General features: G+C 46.2%; 2 protein-coding genes across 2 annotated transcripts in view; one reads left to right on the forward strand and one right to left on the reverse strand.

The window, feature by feature from the left end:
- The window catches only part of LOC126022747 (small nuclear ribonucleoprotein E), a 417,272-nt gene that overhangs the window by 336,702 nt on the left and 67,621 nt on the right, over nucleotides 1-12,949 (forward strand). The gene's annotated exons all lie outside the window — the stretch shown is intronic.
- The window catches only part of SRPK2 (SRSF protein kinase 2), a 175,496-nt gene that overhangs the window by 9,501 nt on the left and 153,046 nt on the right, over nucleotides 1-12,949 (reverse strand). Inside the window, 3 exon segments of the mRNA XM_049783866.1 lie at nucleotides 4,108-4,200; nucleotides 4,518-4,610; nucleotides 5,176-5,245. Of these exon segments, the coding sequence (XP_049639823.1) occupies nucleotides 4,108-4,200; nucleotides 4,518-4,610; nucleotides 5,176-5,245 (256 nt within the window).

The raw sequence follows: 12,949 nt of genomic DNA on the forward strand, positions 1-12,949 counted from the left end.
TGTTATCACATAGTTGACATAACTGATTATAATACATTTGTGTCAGGATGACAGAAAGCGAAGTTACGGTTTATTAGTTATAATATACTAGTTTCTTTATTTGGGTGTAGGGAATGTGCTCTATACCCAGCTGTGCTCTGGACTTAACCCTGGCTCTGAGCTCATATCAGTTCTGGCAATGTTTTGGGGAACCATGTAGGGGTGCGAGGGGATTGAACCCCGGTCAGCCATGTGCAGGGTAATCACCTACTATCTCTCCAAGCAGCTTATTTTTCACTTCTTAATACTACTCGGTTCCTGGTTTTCACTCAGTTCTCACCCTCTCCTGTGCACTATTTCTCACCATTCTACTTGAGATCCTACAACCTAAAGCTGTCAAAGGAAAGGAGTTCTATACTGCAAAGATTAGTTTCAACTACAACAGAAGTTTTTTGCCTGCTCTGACATTTTCAATTGTCTTAAGTAGGTCTTTGTCCTAATGCATGACACCACTGACAGGTTACATACACTGTGATCTCACACGAGTCAAATACTTCTCTAAAAAGTTTAAACTAGGAGTGGGAGCATTGTGCAGCAGGAAGGACATTTGCCTTGCAAGCAGGCCAATCTGAGCTCAATCCCTGACCCACCAAGAATAAACCTTGAACAATGCTGGGCAATGCTTCAAAATAACAGCAAAAAAGGTAAACTATTCCTACCCTCTGATACTGCCACCCTCCACATGGCCCAATTTACAAGTCAGGAAGGCTGTTGATGCCTCTGATGTGAATTCATTGTAGCTGCACAACACAATTATTCAGGAACTAGGACTTCTGCAGGAACAAACCCTCATTGGGGACATGTCCTAATCCCAAATAGTAGGTGGCTAGTGAAGCAGGGGGTGGCAGCAAATGAAGCTTTCACCCAAAGACCAAAAAAAAAAAAACAAAGATGGTTTGACCTTTTAATGGAGGGCTCCACAGAAGGACTAAGCTCCCTAGAGGCCCAACCTAAAGCGTCATCTGTTGTGGGGGCTTAGGGTTTCAAAGACATGAACTGTGACAAGTTTCTATTTTTCCCTGAAAAGCAGAAGACAAGCCTACCACACTACTAAAAATGTTTTGCTTAAAATAATCTGTGGGTGGCTGGTATCTTATCTGAAGCAAAAATCATAAAATAAATATTAATACAGCAAGAATAAGATATTCTTTTTTTTTTTTTTTTGGTTTTTGAGCACACCTGTTTAACACTCACGGGTTACTCCCGGCTATGCGCTCAGAAATGGCCCCTGGCTTGGGGGGACCATATGGGACGCCATGGGGATGGAACCTCGGTCCCGTCCTATTGCTAGCGCTTGCAAGGCAGACACCTTACCTCTAGCGCCACCTTCCCCGGCCCCAAGAATAAGATATTCTTTTTTTTTTTTTTTTTTTTGGGTCACAACCCGGCGGTGCTCAGGGGTTACTCCTGGCAGTCTGCTCAGAAATAGCTCCTGGCAGGCAGCAGGGGAACCATATGGACACCGGGATTCGAACCAACCACCTTTTGTCCTGGATTGGCTGCTTGCAAGGCAAACGCCGCTGTGCTATCTCTCCGGGCCCAGAATAAGATATTCTTTTTTTTTTTTTTTTTTTTGTTTTTTTTTTTTTGTTTTTTTATTTTTTGTTTTTTGGGCACACCTGGCGTTGCTCAGGGGTTACTTCCTGGCTATCTGCTCAGAAATAGCTCCTGGAGGCACGGGGGACCATATGGGACACCGGGATTCGAACCAACCACCTTTGGTCCTGGGTGGGCTGCTTGCAAGGCAAACACCGCTGTGCTATCTCTCCGGGCCCAGAATAAGATATTCTTAACCTAAAACTCATCTTCATATCAAAACACTTGGACAAGAAATGTTAGTGTCATTTATAATGATTAAGCAAGAAAGATGGCCAATTGACTGCATTGATTTTTTAAGTAACACAAAAATCTCTTGAACTGCCCTGCTGAAACTCAGTTCCCCACAGGAACCACAAGCAGGAAAATCTGCGTCCTGCCCTATCTTGGTCCCTAATTGCTCCCAACATGGCAAAGCAAGTTCTAAGAAGGAAGGCCCTGGTAGTGCTCAGGAAACACATAAGAGGGCTGGGTCAGCTGTGTACAAAGCCCCTAATCACTTTATAAACTTAGCAATTTTACTGTCATTTCTGGCACAGGGGGGTTGTTTTTATTTTGTTGGGGGGAGGTCTAACATGAAGTGTTGAATTGGTTCTGTGTTGTGGCACAGGGCTTACTCCCTGATTCAGTCGAGAAACCATATGTATGTGGTATCTGGGGTTGAACCACAATTGGCTGCATGCAAGGTTGGTACTATCTCTGGCCCCTCTGTCGAGCACTTTATACTTTCCTCTGAAACAAGCAGGGGAGGAAGCATAGCTACTGAATTTAGATTGGCTTATGAGAGGGCCTGTGACCTAAGACAATGTACCACAGGGGCAGGAGCTGGGAGCTCAAACCAAGTCCTCCATCTACAGCCTCACTCACCAATCTGACTTCTACTGAAATCCAACCAGGTTCCAAGTCAAAAAACAGGTTCTAGGATGAAATTCACAGCAGATGTGGCCTGCAGTTCACACTAATGGAAGGAGTTCTAGATATGACACCTCTGAGTATATGTCACACCCAGCAAGTCTGACTGCAGGCTGCTGGCAGAGGAGTTATAAATATCCCATGACTTAACTGCTACCATATGGGTCCTCCCCTATCTTCCTCTTCTCTCCTGTGGTGCAATGTGGTCCCCAACCCCGATACAGTGGATAGGGAAAAAATGCATCCTCCCAGGAACAGCAGCAAAATAAATGGAATCAGCCTGCACATTAAAATCTACAGCAGGAAGGGAAGCCTGAAGCCTACACAGCTCAGCCAAGAACTGCAAAACTAGGAACAACAGGGCTTGGCTTCAAGGAAAGGTGCTCAACACCTCTGGGCTCTGACCCTTCTCACTTGGAGCATCAGTAGCACGATTTCATGACAAACTTATGTGACCCAGATTCAGAACCTCCCCCACTCCCCCAAAATAAGTCATCAAAAAAAAATAAATAAAAGGCTACAGGCTGTGAAGATGAATCAAAGGACAGGAGTACATTCACTGCTCCCCTTCCAGCACCTCTGGGATCAATAAGCTGGGATCACAGCCACTGAGCACCACAGAAAAAATTAAAAGATAGGAAGAGAAGGGGCCGGAGAGATAGCACGGAGGTAAGGCATTTGCCTTTCATGCAGAAAGGATGATGGTTTGAATCCCAGCATCCCATATGGTTCCCCAAGCCTGCCAGGAGCGATTTCTGAGCAGAGAGCCAGTAGTAACATCTGAGCACTACCGTTTTTGGTGTGACCCAAAAACAAAAAACAAAAGAGATAAGAAGATAATTCTAGTGTGCTTTTCAAATAAAACTTAAGAGCTGGGGCTGGAGCAGTGGCACAAGCAGAAAGGAGTCTGCCTTGCCCACACTAGCCTAGGATTGACCATGGTTCGATCCCCGACGTCCCATATGGTCCCCCAAGCCAGGAGTGATTTCTGAGCACATAGGCAGGAGTAACCCGAGTGTCATCAGGTGTGGCCAAAAAAGAAACAGAAAGAAAAACAACCAAACAAACAAAAAAACTTAAGAGCTGGATCAACACTGTAGCAGGAAAGGAGCTTATTTTGCATTTGAGCAACCCAGTTATATCCTGATCATCCCAAGTGTTTCTTTTCAAGCCCTGCCAGAAGTGGTTCCTGAATGCAGAACAGGAGCAGGTCCTGCTTGTACACTACCAGGCATAGCCCAAAACACAACCATAAGATAGAATTACTTAAACTCCTTTTATGAATACCTAAACAAAGAGACTAGTACTTAGTGATCAAAGAGGGAGAGGAGACAGTGAGTTTCATAAGTTTTTCTTACAAAATTCGTTTACCAAAAGAAAAAAAAATATTTTGTTTACCACATTATGACCTAGATGGTTCAAGTTAATACCTTGAGCAATTTCTTCAGCAGATTTCCCAGCTGTAAAAGTTCATTTCTTCATTGCCCTAATGCAAATGCATGATATCTCTCTTTGGGGAGAGCATTATGCAGAAAGTTAGTGTTGCATAAGTACCGTTACCTTTTCTGGTGAAAAACTCCTTGGAATATTTCCCCAACAAAGCGTATTTTCGAGGGACTTTCCCCAGCAGTTCAATGATCAATGCTATGTGATCTGCATTGGGAAACATTGCCAGCAAAACAGAAACACACGACAGTTTAATCAGTACACTGCATGCAGACACAGCCGCTGCCCGCGCAGACAGAAACAGAGCGGCCTTGGCCTTGGCACTGAGGAGACTGATGCGCAGGTGGCCGCCGCATAGGGTGAAACGTGGTCTTCCCCGCTCAGCTTTAAGATCAGCACAGGAATTTTGTTGGGCTGCTTTTTGAAATTTAGGAGAAATGCATGGCACTGTTAATGCTACCATCAGTAGCTGCTATTCCATTTCTGTCTGCATCATGGCGCTTTTCAAAAAGAAGAGGTACTACCTCTGCGATTGAAGAATTCCCGAGAATATTTTCCAGATAGAGCAAAGTGCCTTGGGATACTGCCTAGCAGCTCTATGATGTGGGCTATGTGGTCTATGAAGGAGAGAAAAAAAAGGATATGGGAATGGGAAGGGTAGAGGGAAAGGATGGGATAAAAGAAGAGGGGAAAATTGAAATTAGTAAAAAACTCAGAACCAGATTCAAACCAACAATGTCTGCAGCATGTCCATGGATAGCACTGGGAGGGCAGGTCGCAGGCACAGTCCATGGACAGTGACTGCGGCTGCTCCCCCAGGTCCCACAGCACTACCAAGCCAATAAGCATGGAGATGGTTAGGTCTACGGATGGAATTCAAGCCATACCCCTGGATTCCCAGCTTAGCTGCCAAACATGAAATGAAATGGGCAGCACATGAGTGGATCAAGGGGCCACAGAGCAGCTTTCAGCCACCAGGATCTGGTCAGGGAGCACAGCTCAAGCCAGTAGGCCCTGACCATTTTCTGCCAGTGAGGGGGCTATTCCTGCAGATGAAAAACATCTGAATTTGGTGTCCAGAAATCAGAACACAGCTCTATCTGGGTCAAATACAACCCTCTCAGTAAGCTTGAGAGACCTGGGTCATGTGGCTGAGGGGATCTGGTGGGCAGCAGCACTCACCTTCATCTCTGGAATAGTCTTCCCCAGAATGTGGTTCAAACAAATAATCGCCCGTTGCCAGCTCAAATGCCTAGGAATCAAGAGATGAAAAGCTGAGAACTTCATGGACCTTCTTCCGATCATATAAAGGACCCATATTTACTGAGTATCCAAATCAAACTAAACATACTCCAAAGGGGACGGATGGACACAAGGACACACACCCACTCGCCTGCGTGTGCCTCATATTTACTGAGTATCCAAATCAAACTAAACATACTCCTAAGGGACGAATGGACATGGACACACACACGCGCGCACGCGCCCTTCCCTCCCTCCCTCACAAAATGTGCGCGATTCAGTCAGGAGAGCAGGTCTGTCTCTGTAAGGGGCTGACTCTGGACAGCAGGTGTGTGAGGGGCTGAGCCCAGAGAGCAGATACATGAGAGCCTTGCAGCAGTGAGCTGGCCCCAAGGGCAGTTCTCCTGAGGCAAAACCTGCAGGGTATAGGGCCAGGAGCATTTCCGCTTCTTATTGTTTTAGACTTCACACACACACACACACACACACACACACACACACACACACACACACACACACGCAGGCACACACGCACGCACGCACGCACGCACGCACACACACCTTATTGTTTTAGACTTTTCTCTCTCCTTTCCTCTCTCCCCCCTCTCTCCCTCCCTCTTTCTCTCTCTCTCCCCCCCTCTCTCTCCCCCCCCCTCAACAGCACCACCAGGAGCATTTCTGCTTCTTATTGTTTTAGACTTCACACACACACACAGCTTCTTATTGTTTTAGACTTCTCTCTCTCCTCTCCTCTCCTCTTCCTCCCTCCCTCCCTCCTTCCTCCCTCCCTCTCTCTCTCTTTCTCTCAAAACAGCACCACCAGGAGCATTTCCGCTTCTTATTGTTTTAGTTTCTCCTCTCTCTCTCCCTCTCCCTCTCCCTCTCTCCTCTCTCACTCTCCTCTCCTGTCCTCTCTCTTCTCTCTCTCTTTCTCTTTTCTCTCTCTCCCCATTCTCTCTCTCTCTCTCTCTCAAAACAGCACCACTTGGGGCCGGAGCAATCACGCAGTGGTAGGGCATTTGCCTTGCACGCGGGTGACCCAGAACGAACCTTGGTTCAATCCCCGGTGTCCTATATGGTCTCCCAAACCAGGAGCGATTTCTGAGAACACAGCCAGTAGTAACCCCTGAGCGTGACTGGGTGTGCCCCTCAAAAAAACAAAAACAAAAAAACTAGCACCTCTTGCCTGGTCCCCAGGATCCAGAGAAACCTAATGACCACAAAGAGCCTCCTGAGGAGAGGACCGAAGTCTCCTATGCTTATTATACATCTGTCCAGCTAGACAGCCCAGAGAGCAGGTCATCTGGTCCCAATCCTTCCAGGTAACAGAATAAACAATCTGAGGACCATGAGTTTATCTGGGTGGCAATACAGAATATATTGAACACTGTTCTGCCAAATGATCTAATACCCTATTGATTACAGGTATATATATATATTATTTAAACACATGGTTACAATGTTGTTCATAATAAAGTTGGGTTTTTTTTCCCACAAATAAAGTTGTTCATGATTAAGTTATAGTCATACAGTGTACAACAACATTCACTAGTTCACTATTTTCCACAACCAATGTCTTCAGTATACCCACTCCCCCCTCCCCCCTCGCTTGCCTCCTTTCCTTCTCCCTTTCTCTCCCCTTGCTGTCCCTCTCTCCTCTCCCTCCCTCCATATTCTCTATAATCTTACTTTTGGTTTCTCCATTTTAACTTCTATATTCGGCTGCTAAATCCCTGGTGGGAACAGAACCAGGGGTTCCTGCCCACACAGCAGCCCTTAGGGCCACAGTGACCCCTTCATTCACCCTACTGCTCTGAAAGACACCTTTCTCACTCAGCAGTGCTTTGGCATCACCTCAGCCCTCCTGCAGAGGAAAAGACTGGTGTACCCAGGGTGTGGCCATCTCCCCATAGCAGTGTCTTAGTAACCAACAGTAGGGACTTCTCAATATATCTTTAATTATTCTTTCAAGAAAGGAGTGAGGGGCTTGAATGACAGCACAGAAGTAGGGTGTTTGCCTTACATGGTCCCAGTTTTGATCCCTGGCATCCACATGGTACCCCAAGCCTGCCAAGAGTGATTTCAGAGCGGAGAAGCCAGGAGTAATGGCCAAACATCCAAAAATCAAAAATGGAGGTAGGGAGGGAGGGAAAGAAGAAGCTAGCTAACATGGCAGAACACACACACGTGTGTAAGAGACCTCAATTTCATCCCCAGTGCAACAAGGTCCACCTACCACTATGAGCCTTGAGGGCTCCCCCAAAGTGGTGCTGGTGGTCTAGGTGCTGCACCCCCCAGGTGAGTGGTCATTGACAATGGTCCCTATACAAAGAAGGGTGTGATGGAGGAAGACAGGGAGATCCCTGCAATGAAATGGGTAGGATGCAGCCCAAGTCCCAGCACAGAGGACACAGGCTCCACACTGACAGGAATCAGCCTCAGAAAGCAACAGCACCTCACATCTAAGACAGCATGTGGCTTATAACAGTGATTGCTGGAGATCAAGAAGGCGCCTCAGAAGGCCTCATTGGGAGCGAACTGAGGGGCAGCTGGAGCCAAGAGTCAGGACAGCTACTACCACTCGACTGGTACCTTTCTTTGAGTGCTTTGGTTAATTTCCCAATAGGAGAAACAGTCACCCAATATCCATCTGATAAAAGATCCATATCTAAGATATATAAGGGAATGACAGAACTTTTGTAACAAGGAAAATACATCTAACCCATCCAAAAATAGGGCGGTGGGACACCGTGCATACAGGACAGGGCAACACAAAGACATATCAGCTAAAAGCCGACCATCGTGCAACTGGAACCCATAGGCACATGCCCAAAGAGATGCTTTGGTCAAAGAAGCCCACTAATGAAGTGGTGATAACGAAACAGGAAAGAGGCTTTTTGGAGGCAAGCAGTGTTCACTATTATTACTGTAGAGTGATGAGATCATAGCATATGTGGCCTGGACCACGCACACATAACAATAAAACAATAGTCTGTGCACTTTAAAGGGGCAAGGACTCAGTGCCAGGGAGCGAAAACCCAGGACCTCTCCCATACAAGGCAAGTGCTCTAGCCCCTTTGAAGAACATGTCCATTTCCCTAATCACTCATTTTCAATGGCTGGAGATTTGGATTCTTCACTCTATACTTGTCCCAATCCCCCTGGAGTGCTTTTACCTGGTTGAACATCTGTCCACAGGTTCTGGAGACAACAATATGAAATTCCCTCCCCTGTAAATGTGACCTAGTATGAATCAATAAGGTTGCCTGTTTGTTGTGACAGGACAAGGTTCAGAGAGTCATGAAGCTTTCCAGTAGGTTTCTTACTTTGATGACATACATCAGGGGATCACAAAGGATCACTAATTTGGGGGCCAGGGAGATAGCTCCAAGGATGATAGCACATGCTTGGAATGTGGGAGACTTGTGTTTGAGCCTCTGTCAAGTCCCTTCCAAGTAACCTGAATACACTGAGCCAGAAGAATCCCACCCCCAGCAACTCTGAATCTTGACCCCGATACAGTGGACCAAAACAAAGTCACTGATTCAGAAGCCCTGACTAATCACCTGCAAAGGAGATAAGAGCATTTCAATCCAGACAATCCAGACAAAATCTTCAGATCATGCAAAATTGCAGGAGTTCCAAAGTTCAGGAGGAGAAAAAGACTTCAGAACTTCAGGGTCTCCATCAATGTGCTTCATTTCTCCCCCACTCCAGCTGTGAAAGCTGCTCCCACTCTGGGGAAAACCCAGGACAGGGACATTATCACAACACTCAGGACTCTGAGCCTGAACCCAAAAGGCTGTAGGAAACTTTACTAGGTATCATTATGAATTCCACATACCATTAATTACATTGAAAACGTAACAAACGGGGCTGGTGAGGTGGCGTAAGGTATCTGTCTTGCAAGCGCTAGCCAAGGAACAGACCATGGTTCGATCCCCGACGTCCCATATGGTCCCCTCAAGCCAGGGGCGATTTCTGAGCGCATAGCCAGGAGTAACCCCTGAGCATCAAACGGGTGTGGCCCAAAAAACAAAAAGAAAATGTAACAAATGTGGAGAATAGGCAAATATTATCAGGCTCTTCGGAAAAACAAAACCAGATCTCTTTTATGATAACCAAGCTATTAAAATAGACAAAAACTCAAAACAGGGGCTAGAGTTATAGCACAGCTGGTAGGGCATTTGCTGAGTTCATGACCTGCGTTCAATCCCTGGCATCCCAAATGGTCATTCTCAGCCTGCCAGAAGCAATATCTGAATAACCCCTGAGCGCCTCTGGCTGTGCTCCACCCCCCTCCCTGAAAATCCAACAAAACAAAACCCAAGACCTTACAAGCAGCCCAAGAGGCACTTAAGGAGGATGTGCAAAATTTTCAGAAGTGCAGTGGAAAAAAAAAGGGGGGGAAGGTGAGGAAAATAAATTTATGGCCACAAAGAGCGCCTGAAGTCAAGAGCAGCCACTTCTGCATCGAGCAGGACCTGCTGGGAAAGCTATTCCTTGTGTGTCCAATGCTGTGGTTCCTACCACTATGCCAGGCAAGAACAAAAGCTGACTAAACAGAATATGTGGAGGAACAAATGCTTATCTAATGAACACCAAGCAACACAAGCTAGATGAATCAGTACAGACAGCTCCAGTATAATGCCATGCTCTCGGCAAGCTTGCCCTATTTTGGGGGTTATATCACCAGAACTTAATGCCCCAGCACAGGATCTGAGTTGAAAAAGTTTTCAGGGCTGTCATGAGGACAGCCCTGATAGGGCCATCTTTGTTGCCAGCACAGCGGGAGGCTTGATCTTTCCAAATCCTAAAAGGGATTATTTGTTCCCACAGCTTTGACTGTGGCATGTGTTCCCTTTCTGCAGCCTGTACCTTGGCGACCTGCTGCCCCCCCACCCCAGCTCCACCACTGTTACTGCTGCTGCCTCCTCTGAACTCACACAGTGAGGTGAATTCTCCACAGAGCAGTCTCTCATCTACACACAAAGGAGTCAGTCCGCATCTGACAGTTCTTTTAAGCATATCTCTAAACACACTGAGCATGGCTCGGGGTTTGATACTTACTGAAACCCTTCATGTTTAAAATTATGTGGCAATCTCTGTCAGAGATATATGGAAGTAAAAAAGCAAAGGCATTCTGTATCTGTTGCCTCTTGGACTGTTGGGGGTTGAGGAAACAGTCAAAAAGGCAGGAAGGCATACTTTTGCACGTGGGAGTCCTGAGTTCAAACCCAAGTACTGCCTGGTCCCCTGGAGCACAATTGGGAGTAATCCTGGAATACTGAGCTGGAGTAGTCCGAAAACTAGTATCAAAATAAAAAATTTCAAAAAGGGCCCGGAGATATAGCACAGCGGTGTTTGCCTTGCAAGCAGATGATACAAGATCAAAGGTGGTTGGTTCGAATCCCGGTGTCCCATATCCCCCGTGCCTGCCAGGAGCTATTTCTGAGCAGACAGCCAGGAGTAACCTCTCTGAGCACCACCGGGTATGACCCAAACCCCCCCCCAAAAAAAAATTCAAAAAACAGGGTACTGGGGCCAGAGAGAGAGCATGAACGTAGGATGTTTGCCTTGCATGCAGAAGGATGGTGGTTCGAATTCCAGCATCCCATATGGTCCCCCGAGCCTGCTAGGAGTGATTTCTGAGAGTAGAGCCAGGAGTAACCCCTGAGCACTGCTGGGTGTGACCCAAAAACCAAAGCAAACAAAAAAAAAAAAACCTGGATATTTCATATTCTCTAGCATCATCAACACTTTCCATTAGCATCCAAAGACACACAATATAGCATGTGGAAAAGAATCATTAATTGTGAATAAATTATTCTGCATCACTTTCCATAAGTAAAATTTGGTTATTTGGGGTGACATGTAGAGGCACTCCTGCTCAGTGGTCAAGGAACAGTGTGGTGCCTAAAAGTTAATTCAGGTCTCCTGCATGCAGAGAGCCTGTACTTCAGATTCTCTGAGCTGCTTCTCAGGCTGTAAAATACTTGGTGACTGAGAAGGAAAGTGTCACACTTTCTGAAAAGTTCTTTCTTCTTTTTTTTTGATTTTGGGCCACACCCATTTGACGCTCAGGGGTTACTCCTGGCTATGCACTCAGAAATCGCCTCTGGCTTGGGGGGACCATATGGGACGCAGGGGGATCGAACCGCGGTCCGGTTCGATCCGTCCTACGCTAGCGCTTGCAAGGCAGACACCTTACCTCTAGCGCCACCTTCCCGGCCCCTGAAAAGTTCTTTCATTTCATCAGAATGGAATATAGATTTAGGCTCATAACCTAGATGAAAGAAAGCAGCAAGTACCAGAGAAATGGAAAGACATGGCTCAATGATAGAGCATTTGCCTTGCAAATTTGGAGTTCTGGGTTTGATCCCTGGCACAACTATAGCAGTGAAAAAAATAAAGATTGCAGGAACTAGAAAGAAAGTATAGCTGGTAAGGTGCTTGCCTTGCACATGGCTTACCCGGGATGGATCACAGCATCTCATGTGGTCCCCTGAATACCATCAATAATCATTTTTCAGTACAGAGCCAAGAGTAACCTCCTAAGCATTCAAAGGGTGTGCCCTCCAAAGCAAAAACAAAAAATATCCGACCCCTAATCCCCTCCTTTTCAGCATAAGAACAAGGTTTTGTCCCCTAAAAGGAGAATGCTGAAGTGGACCAGAAAGATAGTACAGCAGGTAGGGAGCTAGCCTTGCACACAGCTAACCCAGATTCGATTCGCAGTGTTCCATATAGTCTGCAGAGCATCATCATGAGTGATTTCTGAGTGCAAAGCCAGAAGTAACTCCTAAATGTGAGACAAATCCCAAATAACAACTAGAAACACACACACACACACACACACACACACACACACACAAACAGAAAAGAAAGATGCTGAAGTGATCAGGAACCAGCACCAAAAGAGAGGCTAAAACTGACTAAGGCAAGAGGGATCACCCATGATCATTGACTCACAGGCTAAAAAATATGAAACCTGTACTAAGCTGAAAAAGAAAAGGTGAAAGGTGGCAAAGCCAGGGCTATTACCTGATATGAATAGGAAGTCCATGGCACTAAGGGAGAGTTCACTGTACAGTCCCAAAATGACTGCAGCAAAGGGATCAACTCAAGCTGCCCAGAAGGGACCAGAAAGTGGAGAGCAAGAGAGTGCTAAAAGGCTTACAAGATGATATGTCATAAAGGTAAAGAAAATATGGCCATAAAAAGTTCATGCTAGAGCACAGACCATCAGGGACAAAGGCCTGAATCTCACTTTCCGGTTGTTTGTACACACACCACTATGCACACATAGAAAGACATTGCACAAATACCACAGGGTGTGGCCCTGTGCTCCCCAAAGCACTGCTGGAAGAGACCTTTACCCCTTTTCCCTTACTAGCACTGATGAAGCCAACCCCACCCCAACCCCCCAGAAAAAGGCAAGGGTAAGCATTGGATCTGAGGACCTGCAGGAAAAAAGGGTCTAAAAACCAGTGAGAAGAAGGTGCCACTTGGGCAGAGACAACAGTCCAGATGAAACAGTCTACTTCTCTAAAACCCCAGGGAGTCAGAGCTGTAGGCAGAGCTGTACAGCTGTAGGCTGTAGAAACATTTCTCAGAAGACAAAATGAAAAATACTTCAAAGAGGACCAGAAGAATAAGAGAACATTTTCTTCTTTGGTTTTGTGGATGACACCCAGGTGGTGCCCAGTGGAGA

Source organism: Suncus etruscus, chromosome 1 (assembly GCF_024139225.1).
Source record: "Suncus etruscus isolate mSunEtr1 chromosome 1, mSunEtr1.pri.cur, whole genome shotgun sequence".
Lineage (NCBI taxonomy): Eukaryota > Metazoa > Chordata > Mammalia > Eulipotyphla > Soricidae > Suncus > Suncus etruscus.